The sequence below is a fragment of the Eublepharis macularius genome, chromosome 1 (assembly GCF_028583425.1).
Source record: "Eublepharis macularius isolate TG4126 chromosome 1, MPM_Emac_v1.0, whole genome shotgun sequence".
NCBI classification, from domain to species: domain Eukaryota; kingdom Metazoa; phylum Chordata; class Lepidosauria; order Squamata; family Eublepharidae; genus Eublepharis; species Eublepharis macularius.
In genome coordinates this window covers 50647030-50669179 of record NC_072790.1, presented here as the reverse complement: position 1 = coordinate 50669179, position 22150 = coordinate 50647030, and the positions used below count along the sequence as shown (strand labels likewise).

Genomic DNA, 22150 nt, shown 5'->3' with positions numbered 1-22150 from the left:
GCTCGATGGCCGTGGCCGAGGTGGGCGCCTGTGGCAGGCAGCTGCTCCTGCGGCCTCGGATCATTCTCTTCGGAGACTCCATCACGGAGGTACCTCTGGGAGGCGCGGGGGCGCATCTAGGGGGGCTCGGTGCGCGCCAGCCAGGCCGAGGGCAGCAGCTAGCAGAGGCCCTCGAGCGTCCCGTTTGCTCCTTGGAGAAGGATTGCTCACGCTGCTCTCTTTCCGCCACCTTTTATCACTTCTCCCTTGGCCGGCCCAAATTAGCAGTATGATACAGAACTTCCCTCTCCCTCCACCTTTTATAGCTACCATCTCATTTACTTCAATTATACCCCACCTTTCTCCCCAATGGGGACACAAGGTGGCTGACATGATTCTGTCTTCCATTTATCCTCACAACAGCTTTGTGAGGTAGGTTAGGCTGAGAGGGTGCGACTTGGAGAAGGCCTCACCTTATGAGCTTTGCGCTTACCAAGCTCCTGCTGTGAATGTCAGCTCTGGGATTGGCAAGGCTGCTGCTGGTCCCGGTGGACCAAGGTGGCTGTTTTTGAATGGCTGCATCCACATATTGTTGGATATTGCTGTGTTGGTGCACTATTGCAGTCATTTGCAACTAGACTGCCTTGTCCAGCCATGCAGGATAATGCAGTTGTGAATTAATGATTGCTGTAGTGCAATCTCCAGTGATGTGTGGATGCAGTGACAGCTTAGTGGAGTGATTTCTTTGTACTCACAACATGAAGAATATGATTCTCACACATTTTTGTTGTTTCCATCCAGTATTTAGGCATCTTTAACCTACCTTTCCCTTCAGTGAGCTCAAAGCAAAATATTTACTGACATATATATCCCTCTGAAGAATCAAGGTAGCTTCCGATAGGATGGAGCCAACAGTCTGTTGGATCCTGATGAAACTTTCCCTTCTCCCTTCTGATACAGCCCAAAAATGCTCCCTGAAATGATGTTCTTGGGGCTCAGGGGACGATTAGGAATAGCATGAGGAAGAAATTGGGGGGGGGGGTCTGCAGACTTCAGCAAAAAAAAAAATCCTTCTGTAAATGGAAAGCTTCCAACCCAATGTAAAATACATCATATATATAAAAAGAAATGGGGTGGATTCTAAGCAGCATGCACAAGGCAGAATTTTTCTACCTCCTCTTTTCTGCAGTAGCTTGTCAACACCCCCCAAATCCTTGTCCTATGAGCTGGCAAGCCTTTGGGAACTATATTGGGGTTTGCAGTGGATCTACAGTAAGAGGAGGAAATCGGCCCAAGTTGAGCAACTAAAACAAAACATCAGCTTGGATCCAGAGCAGTGTTTCCATTGACACTAAGATTTCTGCTTGTGGATCATGACTTTCCCACCTCCCCCTCTCCATGGCGGCCTGAAATGAATTCCAGCATTGTGTTCTTAATGGACTCCAGGAACTGGATTTTGAGAGGCATTTTGGACTTCTGTGGGTTGGTAGTAGTGGGAAAGTCATGCAGTACAGGTGGGTATCTTTGCACTCGTGGAAATGCTCTGGATTCATGACATAAGATCCAACTCAACAAACCTACCAAAAATTCAAACAGGGCTATCAGTGCAACACCAAGACAGAAATCACAGCATGAATGAACTTGCCCATCTCCTAGAAAGGAGATGGTGGGCAAGTCTCATGTATGAGCAGGATTCACACACACACGTGCGCACGCACACACTCAAAGAGACAGACAAATGGTGTGTTGTTTGAGTATGCAAATATGGGATTGTACTTTTGAATGCTTCTTTATGGGATCAAAAAGTAAGGTTGCATATAAAAAAATATATGGAAAAGACTTTATCCTCCACCTTGACATGCTGGAGTCCAGTAGCACCTATAAGACTAACAAAATTGGTGGTAGGGTATGAGCTCTCGTGAGCCATAGCTCACTTCTTGCTCTTTTACACTGCTACAGACTAACATGGCTACCCATCTTTACATGCTAGTTTTCTACTTGCAGAGGGTAGGTCTATTTTATTGGGTTGCACTGAAACTAATTCTCTGTAATTGATTCTTTGCCTGTTTAAGCTTACCTCCATCTTCTTCTCCCTCTGTTGCCTTCCCTGGCAGTTTTAGACTGTAAGTTCCTGAAAGCACAGCCCTGTGTTCTTCCTATTATTCTGTAAAGCACCAAGCACACTGATGGTGTTGTGTTTACATACATACATACATACATACATACATACATACATACATACATACATACATACATACATACATACATACATACATACATACATATGCAGTGCCCCATCTGCAGCCTGAAGTGGGAGTGTTCAAGGGAAGTGCTGCTGCTTGACCCTTTTGATTGTATAAATGGACTATTTGTTCTTCCAACAAAATGCTATAGCAGCTGTTGGCAGACATGAAGTGACCCTACTTTCTAATGCATCAGTTTCACAGCTTTGGAGGTAGAGAGAGCACAACACAACCACAGACCACAGTGCTGAAAAAGAAGGCTTGCTATAATGAGCTCTGACTGTCCGTTTTTTATTTGTTGTGTCTGTCTCTCTTAGTTTTCCTTCCAAGAAAATGGATGGGGAGCATCACTTGCCCACAGACTGGCTCGGTAAGAGACGTCAACTTTAAGTTTCAGCAGTATTTGTACATCAATTGAAAGTTTCAGTAAATCTTCTTAAATAACTTGCTGGGAGCCCAGGTGCATTTTCATGGACGGAAGGATTTCTGCCTAGGGAGTATGACTTCAGATCACACTGCCACAAATTCTTCCCCCACCCCCTCCCCAAAATAGTGGGTTGCAGCAAGAGAGGGAAGGAAAGAAAATTGTGCTTTGTGGGCAGAAATACTTCAATCCATGGGAAAACTCTGGTGGATCCAAGTCATTATTTTAAAATGTAGACCATTTTTGGTTTGAAATATGTGTCTGCAGTGGAAGCTTGTAGGGTGAGCCTAGGAGAATCACAGACTCTCACATTAACCTACCTTCCAGGGTTGTTGTGACGATAAAATAGAAGAGAATGATGTAAGCTGCTTTGGGTCTCAACTGGGGAGAAAGGCAGAGTAGAAATGAAGTAAATAAATAAATCTTGCATGCCTTGGTGTAATTTTTTTCCTTCCACTGTTTAATTCTGAAACTTATTCTGAACGTTAAGTGAAAATGTGACGCCTTAAATCTTTAAGAGACCGTGGCACAATTCTAAAATGAATATAGTACAAATGATGTCTGTAATCACAGAAATAAAAAAATGTATACAAAAGTCTGATGTGTGCATACAACATGAACATGTTCTTTTCAGAAAGTGTGATGTTTTGAATCGTGGGCTCTCTGGCTATAACTCCAGGTGGGCGAAAATTGTTCTTCCAAGAATAATTAACAAAGACTCCAGTGCTGAGAACACAGTGGCAGTAACAGTCTTTTTTGGAAGTAATGACAGTGCTTTAAAAGGTAGGGCATGTTTTCCACTCATTTGCTCCCATGATTGTTTGGTTTCAGAATTTCATTAGGTACAAAAACAGAATGCATGTCGTGCCGTAGTCCAGTGATGAGAATCTTTCTTCCAATCTATCAGCTTGGGTCTCCTTATACAGCCAGTTCCTTTTCCTTTCGTTTTTTAGTAATTCCATTGATGGCACTTGCTTGCTTTGTCTTACCAATGTTCAAGTTTTATTGGATGTGAAATTTGACTGTTCCTATAAAATTGACACCATTCTATTGGTTATGAGTGTGTTACTGAAAATAATTTTGTCTACCACTAGTATTTATTTTTACATTTTAGAATGACAGATTTCATGAAACCGTAGGACCATATCCTTTTTTCCCTCTTTTGCTAACAATGTGTGCATACATAACTTGCATCAAGGTGAAAGGAAAGGCTGGGTGGGATACTGGAGGAACCTGTAGACCCTCTGTTCTGCTTAATAGTTGGTTCCACATCTTGCACCTTTCTCTCTTTGGGTGGCAGGCATTATGTGAGTGTGTATAAAGCTCCATCTTCTGCTTGTGGGCACTATACTTGCAGTGCAAGAGGGTTAGGCCTGCACAGGCCATCTCCACACAGATTATCTCCCTTGGAATCAGAGCTGTTGGGAAGAGCATTTTTTCCTTGCTTTCCCACAGACAATATTGTGGTGCTTTCATGCAGCTTCCAGCGTTTCCCCAGCTCTTTCTCAGAACAGCTTTGCTCTGAAATTTTGGAAAAAAATTGCAGTAAAGCCTGGATGGCTCCAGCGTGGGTGGGAAAGCTTAGATTTTCCCACCTACATGGTCCCCATTTCCTCCCGTTGCCACCAAGAGGGGGTATTTTTTTAATAATAATAAGTAAGAGGTTTTCTGAATTCCCAGTTTTCATTTTTTTAAAAAGTAAGCCTGTGGCCCCTTCCCTTAAAAAGGTATAAAGGGAAGGATGTCTCCACAGTGGAAGAGACTTACTTCTTTGTTAAAAAAAAAGATTAAAGCTGAGAATTCTGAGAATCTCTTACACATATTGTTCAACAGTATATCAATATAACAATATGAAAGTGGCAATTTACAAAACATTGTAAAAACCCTGGTGGCCTAAGGGAGGGGGGTGGCCATTACTGGGCAACAGGGGCAGGAAAACTGCTGAGAAACCTGCCACTTTATCAGCAGCCAACAAACTACACAAGCCCATCCCCATGTGGAAACCACCATAGTTTGTTTTCCTCAGCATTAACGGCAAGTAGTATAAGATTGATTTAAAAAATCCAATGAATTTGCTTGAAGTTAAGATGGTGCATCCCTTCCCTTGTTTCATCTTATGAACCATAGTGTAATATAGTTTATATACAGTGAGTTCCATAATCATATTCCATATTAGTGTAATGTAGTGTGGGAAGGGAAGATGACTACTTTGTATGGATGTCAGCTATATACTTGTTGCTACATGATGTGGTGGTTGCCACAAACACAGATGGCTTTACAGTGCAGTTGGACTGATTCACGGAGGATGGGTCCATCCGTGGCTTCTAGCCATGGTGACTGAAGGGAACCTCCAGTGGGGAGCTGATTGGCAGCTGTATGAAACATGATGCTGCACTAGATGGCCTACTAGTCTGATCTATCAGGGCTTTTACGTTCTTCTGTTCCTCTGGATAGAGCTGAATCCTAAGCAACATGTCCCACTCGATGAGTACGCTGACAATTTGAAGAGTATGATACAGTATCTAAAGTCTGTGAATATTGCAGAGGATAAAATTATTTTGGTGACACCCCCACCTCTTCATGAAACAGCGTGGGAAAAAGAGTGTATCGCCAAAGGTAAGTGGTGGTTTACCTCCCCACTCATTTTAGCTTGAGAGGGAAGATGTACATTGCCAAGTCCCCTGCATGTTCTATGGAATGTACCCCTTTTTCCCAAAGGGATACAGTTTCCCTGTGTGGCTGGCAGGCTGCTGCCTGCTAGCACCCTTGGCCACTGCCAGCTTGACCACTGATTGGGCCAGCCTTTCAAGGTCATTTGCATATGTGGACTGATTGGGACTCACAACATTGCACACTTCATCCCCCCACAGAGACATTTGGAACACAGAGGTCATTTGCATATGCAGCCTGATTGGTCCTCACTCCCCACATTCTAAAGAGTATGCATTTGCTTTTGGGAGTCATTGAATGTGTCCTGAGGTCAAATGCACCTCCAGTCTTCCCCTCAAAGTTCACTAGGGTTGCCAACTCTCAAAAAACAACAACCCACAAACCAAAAAATGTTACATACCCTTAAGTATTATGACTGTATTTAAAGTAGTTAAATACCATAGCAAAGCACAGGTATCAAGCTAGTAATTATAATATAATAATCAGCAGGTGCAGTAAGGTCACACAAACTGACTATAAAAAGTCAGTTTGCTGCTGCAGTTAGCTGCAATGCTTCATTGGAATTTATGCAAAAAGTATGAGTTGTCATTGCAAAATATTGAAGGGAACATAAGCCTGAGAAAGTTGTTGAAAATGAAAAAGTTAAGATCCTGTGGGATTTCAAAATCCAAACAGATAAGAAGCTAGAATATAACATTCCGGATGATACTGTGGTTGAAAATAATAATGTCAGACTAATTGATGTGGAAATCCTAGATGACAGTTAAATTGAGGGGAAAAAACTGAAAAGATAACAAAATATCAAGATCTAAGATTTGAAGTTCAACATCTCTGGGAGAAACATGCAACAGTTATTCCAGTAGTGCTTTTCCAAAAGGACTGACTAAACACCTCGGTGATGCCAGCATAGACATGATAACAACTGGCCAGTTGCAAACAGTCACAGTACTTGGAAGTTGGAACAGGCAACATACTAAGGCAATACTTCACTGACTCCTAGATTCTTGGATAAAATCCGAGTCAATGAGGGACCAAAAATTGCCAGGCCAAACTTCTGGTGCATTGTGGAAAATGGAGATGGTGATGATAAAAATTGTTGTTGTCGTTAGTAATTTTTTTACCCTGGCTTTCTACCTTCACCAGCTAACAAATTTAAAACATGCAAATTCAAAAGTCATCATATAAAACACACATATTAAAGTATCATCTTAAAAGCCATTAAAACCAATACATAAATGTCTCATTAAAATAATTTAAGAGCAGAATTTAAAATAAATATAATCATAAAAACAGTTAAAACATTTGTGAGAGAGAGGCGGGACTACTGGTAAGTGCCCAAAAAGAGGAGGGACCACTGAATGGTAAGTGAAACAAAAAAGTCTTCACCCACTGGTGGAAGATGGCATCGGAAAGGGACAGGCAGCTCTCCCTGGGGAAAGAGATCCAGAGTTTTGATGCCACTCCTGAAAAGCCACTTTCCCAGGTTGTGATGGGACTCATGTTCCCAAGATTCTTCATTCCCTGCCAGGGGGCCCTATGACATACTTCCTTCCTAAGCCACAGTTGTTCAAATACAGTAGCTCAGGTGCACGTGACAGCCAGTGTGGTGCAGTGGCTAGAATGTCACTCTAGGATCCCCATTCTGCTGCTGAGGTTTGTTGGGTGGCCCTGGCCCAGACATCCACACACACAGCTGAACCTACCTCATAGGGTCGTTGTGAGACTAAAATGGAGACGGGACAATGTAAGCTGCTTTGAGTTCCTGTCAGGGAGAAAAGTGGAGTATAAATGAAGTAAATGAATCAGCTCTCAACTTAGGCATCCACACTCTGTCTGCCTATTATAATAATCATATTGATAGTGTGTTCAGCAGGTCGCTTCTTGAGAGGCAAAAACTGTGCTCCGGATGTCTTTAGATTAGGACCCTGAGCAGTAGTTGTGTGTTACGTGGTTAATTTTTTAAAAAGCAAAACCTTGTATTATTGTGACCTGAATTTATTCTGCTCTGGTTTGTAGTTAATATTATTTTTTCATTTCTTAACAGGTGAGAAATTAAACCGTCTCAACTCTACTACTGGGAAGTATGCCAAGGCATGTGTTCAAATAGCCAGAGACTGTGGCACTGAGGTCGTTGATCTGTGGACGCTCATGCAAGAAAACAACCAGGTACACATTGCCGTGTTGAAATGCCTGCCTTTTAAGAATGTGCGATCGGAAGCAGCAGAAACAGAGGGGTGTCCTAGATAAAAAGGAAACGTGCTGTCTTTTTTTTGTTGGATGGGTTTAAAGAAAACATTTTCATTTTCTGCTGATTACTAAAGCTTTCTTAAAACACATTTTGTTTCAGTGTTCCTTCTAACATCACCAGAGAGCTAATTGCAACATCTTTTAAACCTCCACTCTAGGACTTTTGCTGTTATCTGTCAGATGGACTTCATTTATCTGGGGAAGGAAATAATTTTCTAGCCAACCAGCTTTGGTCCCTCCTAGAACGAAGGACATCAGAACTCCCTCTGCTGTTGCCTTACTGGCGAGATGTTGATCATCTCCATCCTGAAGCCAGCCTCCTAGAGAGTTCGCGGGAGTAATCAATAGAACGTAACTTCTGAGTCTTGTCTAAATAGCCTTGGTGTGTTTGTTTATGTGCAAAATAAAATGTTTGTTTTACTTAAGGAGTTTATGTAGTCATTTGACTTTTTTCTTATTAAACAAGTTATCCTTAGCAGTAACTGCTGCAGTAAACAAATCTACATTGAGTTACAATTTTGTTGGGGGCTGCAACTTTGAGAAACAGTAAACATCAGAGGTTTGTAAAGAACAACTGCTGAGCTATATTTATTGAACACCACAAGATGGTACAGGATCCTGGAGGAAAAATCTTTTAGTCCAAACCACCAGCTTCAGGTTGTAGGTGCAAGTTTTCCTGTTGTTTGGTAGACACATTTTTGCGTAGCTCATCAGTGCCAACCGCTTAGGTCCCACTGAGAGCTGCTTGAGTAAATTTGCTAGGATTGCATGTTTATGATGTAAGAACCGTCTCTCAATGGGGTGTGCAGCAGAGATAACGATCACAAAGACCGTATAGGTTAGAGTCATCCGGTCACTGATGGCATTTGCACAAGCACGCCCCCCCCCCACACACAAGTTCAACCTCTTGGCTAGTTTGGAAGGGATGATGGGTTCCACTTCAGGACTTCCCATCCAAGCTCTTTTAGAGAGGAGTGTGTGCACGGCAAGGGCTAGTGAGCTGATCCATAAGAACGGACCCATTTGGAGGTCCTGAGATTGGGCTGTTTTGCAGAGGCCATTTTTTCGGTGGCTCCCAGTTCACATTTCTGACAAATTCCACAGAGAAAATAATGAGGTCTGTCTAGCCCAGCAATCCTGGCCGTGGCACCTAAAGCTACAACATCTGCAAAGGGTTTCCTGGCTTCCCGTTGCTGCTTCAGCCTTGTGAATAACAACTAAAGGATTGTGTACGGAACAGGAAAAGGGGGGGGGGTGCTCTGAGCCATTCCCACCAACTAATTAGCAATGCGCTGAACACATCCCAGCTTGCTGCATCACAGTTGGGCCCCCAAGCTTAGTTACAGCCACAGACTGACTTGTGTCTCTGAGCCTGGTAATCTCTCACTGTAACATGCAGGGAGCAAACCCTCCTCTTTTCTTTGGAAACGGCATCTCCCCCCCCCCCAGCTCTTTTAGAAGAGCTCAGGAGGCACTGGGTTGGAGTCGGACTAAACTTCCCAGTGGCAGAATAGCACTTTCCTGCCTCGCTGCTCCTGGGAGACAGCCTTGAGGAATGACGGGGGAGGGCCTGGAGGGGGACTGGTACAAATTGTCAGATTTATTCTAGATCCAACCTATTGTCTTTGGATCTGAGAGGTGCATCCATTAGGAAGCAGCTGCCCATTGTAGGATGCTTGGTTTGAATCTTTTGTGATTGGTCCTGCCTCCTTTCACAGCTATTTTGTGGCAACACCACTACCCTTTCTTAAAATTCACAACACATCCACAAGCTCACAAGGGCCTAGCCCTTGTGGGAAGATATTTGAACAGCTGACCTTTTAGTAGTCTTTCACCATGCTGATGCCTTGGAGCTATGAGAGTATCTTCAAGATGGTTGCAAGGTTGCATATAGCATCTTTTTTCCAATACAGAGTGGCCATGCTGAAGTGAAAAATGTGGCCTCTAGGTGGTGAGAGCTCCTACATTAAAACTCTCTTGACTGCAATACATTACTGTTGCCGTTGCTCGTGCATGTTGCACTGTGACCAAAAATCTAGACATTGGGAAATTAGGAATTCACATTAGCTAAAAGCCCAACTGTCAGGTCACACTTCATTCTTCTAATGACTATGATTCTGTTTAGTTCAGTACCACCAACTCAGCACATTTCAGGCCGGAAAGGGTCTTTCCCCAAATAGCTGCAATTTGATCTTTTAACAGATGCCAAGGATTGCAAGAGACCTTCAGCACGCACACACTGCCACAGAACCTCAGCCTCATTCTATACACAAGCATCTCATGCACCGAAGGCTCCAGGTGGCAGTACTACTAGATATCAAGGCCTAAAGTGATCTGTCGTAACCCTCCTTGAAGGCCTTGCTCCTCTTTTGCAATAGTGTTGCAATTGTCTTGCTTTCTTTTGCTGCAGAGAACTGCTGTTTTCCTTCTGAGCTTTCTCAAGCAGCTCCTTTTCATAGTCGTTCCCCCCACTCCAACTCAGGCAAAAGCAGTCTTCCTGTTGAAGACTGCTGGAAAGGGGAGCTGCACTGGGTCCTTCCCCTTGGTGAAAGCCACAGGCCAAAGGAAGGCTAGAAGGAAGCCCTGCAGCTGCATGCACTTGTAACAGCTGTCAGCACCACTGGCCGCTATTAAAGCCTCCAGGAGCCTACACGTAATGTTTTGATTTGGGTAATATACGCATCAATCACTTTTCATAAAAGTTTTGACAGAGATTACTCAGATCCAAGTTAACTCTTGAATTAAGCCATTGTGGCCGTGTATTAGAATCTACTCCACTTCTCCCAGTCCATAGGAGAGGATTTTGGGAGTGTACAGCTGGAAGGAAGAGGAAGCATTTTCACATTCTGAAAATGGAGCTCCGCTCATAGTTCACTGGACCCCTCTGACCCTTTTATGAAAGAACTCTTCATAAGTAAATTCTGAACCAACAGTCCCTTAATGTGCTAACAAAACGTTAAAGTACTCTGTACAAGTTCTGCTTATACCCAGAGGGCTTGTGTTTTAAATAAAACATTAATTCTGTAAAAAAATGTTTTTTATTACATCGTACTGGGAGTTTTCACACTCCTTTCACAAAGTTTACTATGTATGAAATCTAAAATTACTAATTTATAGAAACAAATACCCCGAAGGCACAAATTCAAGTATTAGTGTAACAAGTATCCATGAAAGATGCACATTTGTCACAGGTTTGGTTAATTTCAATCAGATACGAAAATACAAAAGTCTCTCTCATAATTAATTAAGGCCATGGGCTTTTTGTGCTTGAAGCAAACATTTGATCCAGCTCCTGTTTTACACAAATCAAACTTACGACATGAGTGTGATAAAGCAATTGTGGAAAAAAAGGAAGTCCAAGCAGAAATACATTATTGTTTCCGCTCCATTATGGTCCATGTGTTTCTACAAACTAGCTCTCTCTGATCAAGAGATCAGATTTCTTCTAGCCAACATTAATAGGAGGAGGAGAAGGCAACATCTGTAGTCCCTCTCTCCCCCAGTCAATATCTCTCCATGAATTCATCAACCGGTAAGAGGCAGAATTATCCATACAAGTTATGTTACCTGGGTGGGGGCAGGGGGGAAGAGAATCCACGTGCAGCAACTTTTTCTGCCTGAGGAATCGCCCTTCACTGTATCAGGACCAAAGCATGGGACTGAATGAACACAATTCCTAAGAAATCTTCACTGAAATGAACCAGTGCTAAATGGACTGCAAGTCAAAACAAGAAGACGCCTAAATAACACATCTGTTTTCTGGATTTACAATACATGAAAGCCATGAGTAGTGGCCCTAATTTTTATCCCTAAATGCCTGCATGGCAGAAGCATTAAGTGTGTGCCAAAATAATAATTTCCTCTCTTCCCCAGATGGAGTTCATCAGCACGCATTCTGAGCATTTTGCTTCATAACACAGACCACCATACGGCACACAGTTGTTATGGCTCCCTAAGTCCTACTGAAATCCATGAGCTTAAAGTTGTCAAAGTCACTATTGGATTCTGCACAATTACCATGAAAAGATTCTCAGACTGAGATCGGCATTGAAGCACTTCACTACTGTACTGCTCCCTGTCACATTGTGCTATCTCTTCCCCGCCCCCCCCACACTTTGCACCTTAGAAACCTCATTTATCAAAACATTCACTTCATTTTTTAAAAATACTGTTTCGCATAATTTGGGTCATGTTAATTGCTGAATGCTCTACAAGAAGTAAAGTGACTAAATTCTTTGGCTCCATTCCAGCTAAAGTCTGTCGAAACGAACTACGACTGGGCCGGGGCTTTTGTACTAAGATGAAAACTGTCTATCAACGCTGTTCAGCTGCAAAACAGTACATTATAAAAAAAATATTAACATGTACAATCTAGTGTCAGGCAATTATGCGTCTACACCACAGGCTGAAGGAAATGTTCAGTTCAATACTATAGCGGAGGGGAAATCAAAGAATCAATATACGCCGAGGCTAAGCAGCGCTCTCATATTGAAACTAAGGAAGATCACACACATGGCCAGCATCTGCAATAAGTCCATTCCTTGTTTCACTTTCTCAATATATATATATATATATATACACACATTACATATATATACACTGTATTTCTCTAATGAAATGCCTTTAGATCGAGTCGAACGTGAGTCAAGAGCTCAAAAGACAGAGAGAGAGAGAAAGAGAGAGAGAGAGAGAGAGAGAGAGAGAGAGAGAGACTAGCACTCGGTTTCCTTGCTGTCCACTCTGTGTTGGCGTTGCAGTTTGAAGGAGGATGCTTTCTCACTCCTTGTGACAGGGTGATCGGTCAGGTCTTCAAACGATTTGGCAGTCGTGCTGTTATTTGGGAAAGGATCCTTATCGAAACAGTCGTCTTCCATGTGAGAGTCTGTGCTTGGATCCTCTTGAATGGTGTCCATCCTTTGGTGGTCCAGTTTGGGAGCCACGGGTGCCACAGACTGCAGCGGCATCACAGACTGCAGGGGCTGGTGGCGACTTGTAGACGGCGCAGTGGGAAACGGTTTGACAATTCGGACGGAGGCGGAGTCCATGCTGCTGAGCATCTCCACATTCTGCAAGAGGCGAGCAGGATAATTACAGAACAGCACAGAGAATCAGTGTTGCTACTTTGACTAGAACCCGGTCCTAGTTCTCTGTCATCTCTAAGTAAGCAGCATATGATTTGTGGGGAAGGCAATGGCAAACCACCCCGCAAAAAGTCTGCCAAGAAAATGTCGTGATGCGACATCCCCCCCATGGGTCAGTAATGACTCGGTGATTGCACAGGGGACTTTGTCTTTACCTTTACCTTTTTACCCTCCCTGCACAGCAGGTTTTCAATGGGAAACTGCCTCAGGGCTCAGACTGCAGTCATAGGGTGAGAAGGATTCAAGTGGAGAGGACTACTTTGAAACTCAGAACTGTAGGGAAAGGTCTTTGAAAATGTTTGAGTATTATTTAGAAATAAATGAGGCCAACTTGATTAGTTTAACTTCTCCAGAAATTTCTTCTTTTTAAGGTGGGGGGCAATATACAATTTTATACTTTTAAACACAGAATGTGTAAAACTGAAATGTTCAGGAGGACATTTTTAAAAAGGAAGCAGAACTGTAGTAATACGGAACAGCTGAAGAAGGTGCTTTTATGAAGACAAAATAGTAAAGAGTCCAGTAGCACCTTTAAGACTAACCAACTTATTTGTAGAATCAGCTTTTGAGAACCACAGCTCTCTTTGCCAGATGCATCTGACAAAGAGAGCTGTGGTTCTTGAAAGCTGATTCTACAAATAAGTTGATTAGTCTTAAAGGTGCTACTGGACTCTTTACTATTTTGCAACTACAGACTAACACGGCTAACTCCTCTGGATTTATGAAGACATAGGACCGTAGTCTACTGCACTGTTTACTGAATGGGTTCTTGTTTTGCCACTTTGTCTTACACTTTTGTAATCCACTTTCTGTATTGATTTTGGTATGTCACATATTAGACTTTTTTGAAGCAATTCTCTTCAAATTTTCTTCTTTTGAAGGAATTTTCTTATTATTATTGGACGTTCTATCCTGCCTGTCTGCATCACTGTTACAAGCTATAATCTGCCTTGAGTCTCAGTAAGAAAGGTGGGCTATAAATGAAGTAAATAAATACATGTATTTTCTCCTTTGTACTACTGACTAAATCAAAAAACAGGCAAAGACTTAATAAGCTTTCTTCAGGCAGCTAGTGGACTCCTGTGTATGCCAGAAAATAAAGAAGACCTGGCCAACACAACACTCAGAACTCCGTACTGAAGCAAAACATGCTTCCTTCCCTGGAAGTTGTTTTCCTTGAGGGAAAGTTTGTTCATGGTTCTCACTAGTTAGAAATCTTTACAAGCCTCTGCCAGGAAGCTAATACTGAAGACATTCTTCAAACAGACTTACACTAGGGCCAAATAGAGACTTGGTATTCTCTTCATACTGCTTATCCAGCTTCTTGTCCTGTTAAAAACAAAACAGAAACATCAATTCTGGGAAGTGACTCCTTACAAAACATATATATTTCATTTCTCCACTGTTTCACCTGGAGGACAGGCCCCAACAAGAAACCAAGAGCTGGTGCAGACATTATCACAACCAGCTTAGCTACAGAAGTTATTACTCATGTAGAATGGTAATGAAATGTGGGAGGAGGGGAACTCACAAGAGACAATCTGTTTTCATAATTATAAAATCGCATCTTACAAACTACTCATGTGACCAGATGTTTACATAAGTACATCAGCTGTTGGATCTCCTCAACTGGCTTCTAAACTACCCAAATTCCCTGCTATAAAATAAAGAGTACAGACATCAGGACAATTCTGTTTATGCGATGTATCCATATGGATGGGGGGGGGCACAGTTAAGTCAGCTTTTACAAGCCTGCAAATGTTAGTAGCCAGATCTCCACAGATGTGTTTTGGGGCATGGAAGAGAGGGGATAAAAGAGAAAAGACCCCTCACACTAGTTGTCTTTTAAATGTTACGTTACTTATGAACTATGAGAAAAGCCCAGGTAGATCAAGATTACCAAGCGAAACATAACATGCAATGTCACAAGGCATTTCACTTCATTTGTTAGACTTTGCTAACAAATGTATTTTTCTGAATGTTAGAGCAAAATGCAGATGAAAAGCACACAAAGTTTAAATCTGTTGATGTCTTAAAATTCACTTTACTCACCACACAATGTACAAGAATGCTTAGAGGAATCCAAAACAGCAAAGAGAATACAACCACAGACCCTACTATGTTGTCTGCTAGAAATTTTCCTGTTTAAAAAAAGAGAAAGAAGAAATGTCCAAATTGTAGTTTGCTCAAACAACATGTGTTTAGCCACCAAGATGGGCCCAATCCTTCAGAACTTTTTAAAGAGACTAGTCTATCTGATGTCACAAGATCACTAAGTTTGTGCTAAAAATGTACTGAAAAACTTGAATATGCATTGCAAGATCTTTAAATGCTGAAAAGAGTCTTAAGAGGTCTCCAGCTATTCCAAAATAATTTGACTTGCATTACTGTCTATGCTGTTACATGTCAAATTTACAAAACCATAATGCTGGCAGAGAAATTAACATATTTTTAATTAGTGCTGAAAAAAAAATCTTTAGTTATACACAAACTAATTATTAAAGAAAACAAGAGGCTACATAGAGTTAAACGAACAAGAGCCCATAATTTCTTTCATTTCTACAATAAACCAACTTATGTTTAGCCAGTACTACGAACTTTTATCAGTTTAGCTAGGATCCAGAAAACCTTTGTCTCCCATTTTCAAATGAAACTGGCCAGTTATTTAATACTATTTTCAGTATTAAGCCTGACATTCTACATCTTTTGATTTATACAGAACCTAGACCCTGCTGGCAAATAATCCCAGTTAAGTTGGGATAATCTTCTTTTGAGTCTCGTTTAAACATACCTTTAAATCTGCATTTGCACACATCAATTCTAAGCTCCTTTCTAATCTAAAGATACACTACTGTATTTTTGTACTAAATATTAGGACAGAGTAACCCAAGAAATTTCTCACATTGTAATGGAGCCCAGAATTACCAAATAAAATGGATAGCTGGTTGCTTAGACATAGACAAGAAGAAAGCCGCTTCAGACAATACATAGTTAAGTTACCAAGATCACTGTTACAAAGTGATAGTGACTAGTTTAAAAAGCTTTTTAAAACAATAAGATATGTCCATGTAGCACATCTATCAGTTCAATTCAACAATTAAATTATAACTGCTTCCTAGAGCCTGTAATCAATGGCAAATAAAGAATGGTCATCATTTTTATATATGAGTAGCAAGCTTTCAGAACTACCCAACTGACTCCTGTTGGAAACAGAACACTGAACAATTTTTGTGTGACCCAGCAAGCAAGACGTGTTCTTATTCATCATGATGGCTCTTATAAGTTTGAAGCAGAATTGTACCAGCAATATGTGAACACACCACAATGAATGTTAATGTAGTATTATTGGGGCTGGTTTATGTACAAGCGAAGTAAACTACCGTTTAAGGCCTCAGATTAAAAGGGGGTCCTAGAATTTTAAAAACCCTAAAATCACTAAATTACCATTTTTGGTACTGCTATGGGGCCTCTTAAACAGGACGTAGCTTAGGGTCTCTGCACTTCTAAATCAGACCCTGAGTATTATAGAGAAATGTCAATAAATATGCTGCAAGCTGTTTTAAACTACTATGGGAATTACAGAAGATGTTACATACAACCTCTTGTATCGTCCAATTATACTTTGAGGCCACAAGTCTCACCTCAACCTCCCCAGTCCTAGAAGAGGCTCCCCAGCCTATTCAAAAGACATGTTTTTCAATTTCAACATATGTAACAATAAATGGTTTTGCACTTCACTTCTGAATAGTTGATGCAAGGTAACATAAAATATCAGTGCTCATGAGCTAGAATCAAAAGATATTTCACAAAGAACACAGCAGGCTTGAGAAGAAGGAGCTGTGAATGTCAAGATGCAAAATAATGCAGTTTACCAAACGTATTGATGCTAAGTTGATCAATGAAAACCCAAAGTCGTTCAATCACATCTTGCACTCGCTTCTCACATTTACCCTGTAAAACACAACATTCACTTAAGAAACCATTTTAATACCACAAACATTTCAATCAAAGCATCAGGGATAGGCTTTATTGAGATGGAAAAGCTACAGAAGCCCTTTTAATTGAGGCAGACCCCAAATGTGCCCAGCAGGGCAACTCCAATCATCAGACCAGAGATTGGCAACAGTTTCTCCACTCAGGTCAGCAAGAACTCAGGTCATTGCTCAGGCTTGTGTTTACTCGGTGGGTGACCTATGCTGGGAAAGGGGATTCCTGAGGATATGAGGAAGGCCCTGACCTTGCAATGATTCGAGAGGCTCTACAGAGCAGAGCTCTCTTGATATGTCTTTGATGGTTCATAACTCCAGGTTGTGGTTTGCTTCCTTTTATTTACGTTTCTGTGATGTGCATCTGTATTTAATTTACCTCATTTATACCACTCCATTCTCCCTAACGGGAACCCAAAGCAGTTTGTGTTGTTCAGTGGAAAGCGGGAAACATTTCCCTAAACCTTGCCAAGTCTAGGGTGGCCTGTTGCGCGGCCAGGCGCTTCCATACAACAGACTCTGCAGGCACATCTGACACCGCAGACCAACCCCTGCAGAAGTCTCCTCATACTACCAGAAGTGGCTTGTTGTGTGGCACGGGGGGAGGGGACGGTTCAAGCAGCGTAAGGCCAACATTACACTGGACACAAAGTAGTAGTTCCATCATTCATTAGATCCCACGGCTGTATTGCTCAGAAAGAAACTATACAGCTTGGGATGGGCCAGGAAAAGCAACTGGTTCCCATTGTTATACACAGTAAGAACAAGAAATAAGTCTCTGCGAATACGCTAAGAACTAGACATAGAAAAGGAAGGAGGAAAACACTACTAACAATGGCAAGAATCAGAACACACAAAGATCATACAGCAGACATTTGGGGCCCACAAAAACACCTAGAAAAAAATCTGTCGAGACATTTGAGAATGTGATACAACAAAGTTTAGGGTTTGGTGCCAACATCTAGCAGTAAGCAATAACAGAGTCCTTGAGGGCAGCACAAGCATATCTTCCCAATCAAGTGTACATAACTCACATTCATGTCACAGAACCCCACAGTGCACGGCTTCCCCTTCCTCAAGTACAGGAAATTCTGGTTGGCATCAACGTAAGGGCTGCATCTCCCATGCTCATCTCGACAACAGACTTTACAGGAATGGTCCGTTTCTGAAATTAAGCAAGCCAATTTCATTTTTTTCACAGCCGCTTCTTACCAAATTACATATTATTCTTTAAATAACGGGGGTGTCATTTCCCCTTGTTGATCCTGTTCCCCTAGGAACTATCTTGTTCCTATGAAAAACATTTTATAAACAAGCAACAAAGATGCAGGAAACAAATAATAATATAATAACAACATTTGATTTATACTCTGCCCTTCAGGACAAGTTAATGCCACACTCAGAGCAGTTAATAAGTCAGTGTCATTATCTCCACAACAATCACCTTGTGAGGTGTGTGGGGCTGAGAGAGCTCTGAGAGCTGTGACTGACCCAAGGTCACCCAGATGGCTTCAGGCGGAGGAGTGGGGAATCAAACCAGGTTCTCCAGATTAGAGTCCTGCCACTCTTAACCACTACACCAAACTGGCTTGGGTGAAAAATACAAAGAAATTTTCATTAAACTTGAGAATAAAATGAAAATATCAATGGTGGACAAAGCTTTGCCCTCTTTCCAGTGGGTATTCAAAACTTTTCTACTGGTCAAAGCAATGATTGAACCTACAGGAGTTGCACTGGAATATACCAGTTCAGAAAAACAAAAAATAAGAGCAGGGGGTGACTGAATGTCACTCAGGAGTAACAATCACTCTCCAAGTGATTAAAAGTAGCTCGCCACCCTCCTGTGCTGCTGTAATCACCTTCTTATCCTTCCCTCTAAAGCAACAGCAGCGGCTTCTCTCCTCTTTCTCTTTTTTGTGAAGGAGGTGGCGCACATTAACTTTGGATGGCACCAACACCCTTTCCCCATCCACCTCTCCTCATGCATCTGCATGCACAGAGGAATACACACGTGCTCTAGATGGGAAGGGGCCCCTTACTATTAACTCTTTCCTCTTGCATCAAAGCTGCAATTTACCTCTTCCAAAGAGAAAACAAAGATAACTGCAGGTTCTTCCTTTGCAGGGCAAGGTATAGTTTGGGGTAGTGGAAGCGTTTGTTTTAGGAAAACAGCAGAGGAAAAGTTAATATCATCTCAAACATACTTGTAGCCTACAGATCCTGAAACCATGGTTAGGGCTGCGTTTTTGAAGGTGTTTTGCACATGTCTCCCCTGGTTTTCTGGGTATCGGGGAAGACATGCAAGGGTAGCACCTACTCAGAGTTTAAGAGGTACTTTCATAGGGGAGCCAGCAGTTTCTCCTCACCATTACAAGCACACGAGCGTTGGTTCTTTTCTGTCTCACAGAAGGGTACGCATCCTCCATCTTTGCACTTTCCCATATCCACGCAGACAGTGTCATCCAGAGCGTTCCCAGGAGGAGGGCACTCACTGCTATTGCCTATGAACAGATTTGGCAAGAAGGAGGCATATGGCTCAGTACAAGCATTTTTGGCTACAAACAGGTAAAATTCTGTGAGTTACCCAGAGAAAAAAGAAGTCTTCACAAGGTTATTCAAAGCACAAGTCTGAAGTTTCCCACGGAAGGCTTCCTGCCATAGATGCCAAATAGGAGCTGGGAATTACCTAGAATAGTTTCTAGAGTTTAAAAAGGTCACCTGACAGAAGGAGGCAGTTAGGACCTCACCAGTGTCAAGGCCAGGAGCAAGGGAGCCAGGACCAAGACATACAAGCCAAGCAGGAGACATACCACGATGAGGAACAAACCAAGGGTCAAAGCCATGGAGGAATCCTCTCCACCCCTAAGTGACCACGCCTTGCTGTCCAGCTGTTCCGTTCAGCATGTTTCCAAGGAGAGCCTGGAAACGTGGTAGCCTTGCTCTCTACGTATGCATTTTCGCAACAGCTTCCTCCAAAGGCAGAGGGGGGTGGGGAAGCTCTGTACAGCTCGGGCCCCACCGGGTGGGGTTCTACAACCCACTTGAGAGCTCCAACCCATGCGCTGAAGATCAGTGGCCTAGAAGGAAAAGGCCTCTTCAAGAAAATAGCACAGGGGAAAATTCTTTTAGTATCTTCCCATCCACCCTCTCAAACAGCTTGCACATGTGCCAAAGAAAATTTATGCTCCTCCCATCATTCCCCCCCGCCCCCAATAACTACCCCACAGAGAAGGAGAATGACAGCTCAAAAGTGTCAAACAATTTGATCAAAAGTGCCACTGGTAATGAGAGCAAAAACCTAGGTCCCTACGTCTGCTCCTTCTGGGAGAAATCTAGTAAGAAAGGGCTTGACACATCCAGGCACCAGGTCACAAGTGTGCCTTGAAAATGCCTTGCGGCACCCAGGTACTGATTCTCACCCTCAACCCCAACAGAGTCCCTAAACCTTTAAGAACTCCTTGATAACCAGGGAAATTTCACATGCATAACTTTCCCTGCAGCTCCAATGGCCCCTTCCGTTCACCGGATTGTTCCATTCTCATCCAAGAAAGGGGGAAGTTCTGAAGTGACTGGTAAGGGAGCCCCTGCCTGCAACTTCCCCTGCCTCAATGAACTAAATACGATCTTACTGAAGATGGTGCAGTCTCCAAAATGTGTATGCAACATGATAAACTGAAAAATTGTTAGAACTGGGTTTCAATAGCTAGAAATTGTGAAAGCTGGAAAAAGAACCGGACTCCTACATCCGAAGAAAATTTGTCAGGGCCTGTAAACAACAGACAATAAGGGAAACACCAGTAAAGCAGGAAGTTATTCTAGCTTTGAGGATTTTTTGCTACTTTAAAATGCTATTTGCATATTTCCTAAAGACCAAGACGTGTAGAACATGAGACGAAATACACCGAATAAAAAAAAAAAGGATGGCAAGATATGGCTGGATTTTAATACCTTTTCTCCCCAGTGCAAGGGAGAAGGGGCCCCTTTTGACTCCTGAAAAGTCTATGCCAGGGGACTATGGGGCCTGCAAAGCCGAAGCATCACAAGGGCTGCAGTGAGAAGGGGGGCTGGGTGAAACTGCTCCTCCTGCACCAGCTGCAAAACGGGTAGGACACAACCCATGGCCTTTAACATTGTATCAACCAGATCTATTACATCACCACCATTACCTTTAAAAAACACTACATCCTAACCAATACAGGTGGTTGCATTGGAACTCTTGGTAATGCCTGATTTTAAGGGGCTAGGGTGGGGAAAGTGCGGGGAGGGGGGGAACAACGGCACTTGGGTTTTTGGTGATGGTTTTTGGTCTATTTCATTTGTGCAGTCACGGGGATACTTGTCATAACTGCGAGCACCGCCTCATCCAGTGGTTACACCAGGCTACTTTATTATTCTGCATTTCCCCCAATTGCTGGCACATTTTTACTGTTCACACACACCCTGCGTTGTCCGGTGGTTCTTATTTCAAGAGCACAAGTGCTCTTGGAACAGCACATTCTTGCACGACCCGTAAAAATTACCTTGTTACAATCGGCAACACACTCCTTACTCTAAAACCAAGCATACAGTTTTGGTGCTAACAGGAACAGAAATTAGGAGAGAACAAAAGATGCACAGCAATCAATTTCAAGAGGGTACAGAACAAATGAAAAGACTCAGTAGCATACCTGTGCAATAGGACTCCCCTTTACAGGTGGCATTGATGGCTTCTTGGCACTTCTTCTGTGCACTTTCGAACTGGCATCCTTTGCAGCAGGGGCTGTTCCGATCACTATGGAAGGGGGGGGGGTGGAGAAGCAATGGGAGAAAAAGAACATCATCCAAGGGTATGAATTTTCAATTTAGAAATTCATAAAAGCAACAGGAGGAAACTTGGAAAAGAAATGTAATAGATACATCTGTATCTACACGAATAAAGGTTGAAGTGCTTTTGATTTAGGGAGACTCCCATCAAATGTTCTCTTGACTTCTTCCATTCACCGCCTCCCGCATACAGCATAATGGAGGCTAACGATGCCTCCTCCTGCTTGCGAATGCACAAGCGCCCATTCTTAGCCCCACAGCTGTTTTGCAGCTAGGAATCTCCCCTTCCCAGCAGCTGCCTTACCTGCATGTTGCATTTTGCTTCAGTTTGCAGCCAGATGTGCAGCAAGGATCAACATGCTGATGCAAGAGGCCAGGGTCACACTCCTCACCTTCATCCACTCTGGAGTTGCCACACACTTTGTTGTTATGCTCTTTGAAACACTCTGGGGCTTTGGTTTCAATAGTCCGAAGGATGGATTCTTTACTGCAGCTTGAGAACATCTGAAAGCATTGCAGGGTGTGGGAGTGAGAAGCAGTAACGGTGAGAAATAAGCATTCATGAGTTTATGGACTCTACAGATAAAAGAGTGCATGAAATATGGCACATGGACCAGACCAGAATTCACCTTCCCAAGAGTATCATTTTGGTTTTTG

The 22150-nt window shown here is 42.5% G+C and overlaps 2 protein-coding genes across 2 annotated transcripts in view; one reads left to right on the top strand and one right to left on the bottom strand.

Annotated features, from left to right (window-relative positions):
• On the top strand, positions 1 to 7991 carry IAH1 (isoamyl acetate hydrolyzing esterase 1 (putative)). The gene is made up of 6 exons (XM_054986082.1): positions 1 to 89; positions 2540 to 2592; positions 3281 to 3429; positions 5101 to 5262; positions 7361 to 7482; positions 7722 to 7991. The coding sequence occupies exons 1-6, from the start codon at positions 6 to 8 to the stop codon at positions 7902 to 7904; spliced, it is 753 nt and encodes a 250-aa protein (XP_054842057.1). The 5' UTR covers positions 1 to 5; the 3' UTR covers positions 7905 to 7991.
• Positions 7992 to 10595: 2604 nt separating this feature from the next.
• Positions 10596 to 22150, bottom strand: part of ADAM17 (ADAM metallopeptidase domain 17) — a 35867-nt gene continuing 24312 nt past the window's right edge. The window contains exons 12-19 of the mRNA XM_054984992.1: positions 21798 to 21997; positions 21358 to 21461; positions 19057 to 19191; positions 17725 to 17855; positions 16577 to 16655; positions 14757 to 14845; positions 13977 to 14033; positions 10596 to 12629 (exon numbers count right to left, since the gene is read on the bottom strand). Of these exons, the coding sequence (XP_054840967.1) occupies positions 12276 to 12629; positions 13977 to 14033; positions 14757 to 14845; positions 16577 to 16655; positions 17725 to 17855; positions 19057 to 19191; positions 21358 to 21461; positions 21798 to 21997 (1149 nt within the window). The 3' untranslated portion in view covers positions 10596 to 12275. The remainder of the gene's footprint in view (positions 12630 to 13976; positions 14034 to 14756; positions 14846 to 16576; positions 16656 to 17724; positions 17856 to 19056; positions 19192 to 21357; positions 21462 to 21797; positions 21998 to 22150) is intronic.

Coding starts and splice junctions, on each gene's coding strand:
- IAH1 (XM_054986082.1), top strand. CDS start 6: ATGGCCGTGGCCGAGGTGGGCGCCTGTGGCAGGCAGCTGCTCCTGCGG. Junction 90..2,539: donor TCGGAGACTCCATCACGGAG/GTACCTCTGGGA, acceptor TGTCTCTCTTAG/TTTTCCTTCCAAGAAAATGG. Junction 3,430..5,100: donor TAATGACAGTGCTTTAAAAG/GTAGGGCATGTT, acceptor TCCTCTGGATAG/AGCTGAATCCTAAGCAACAT.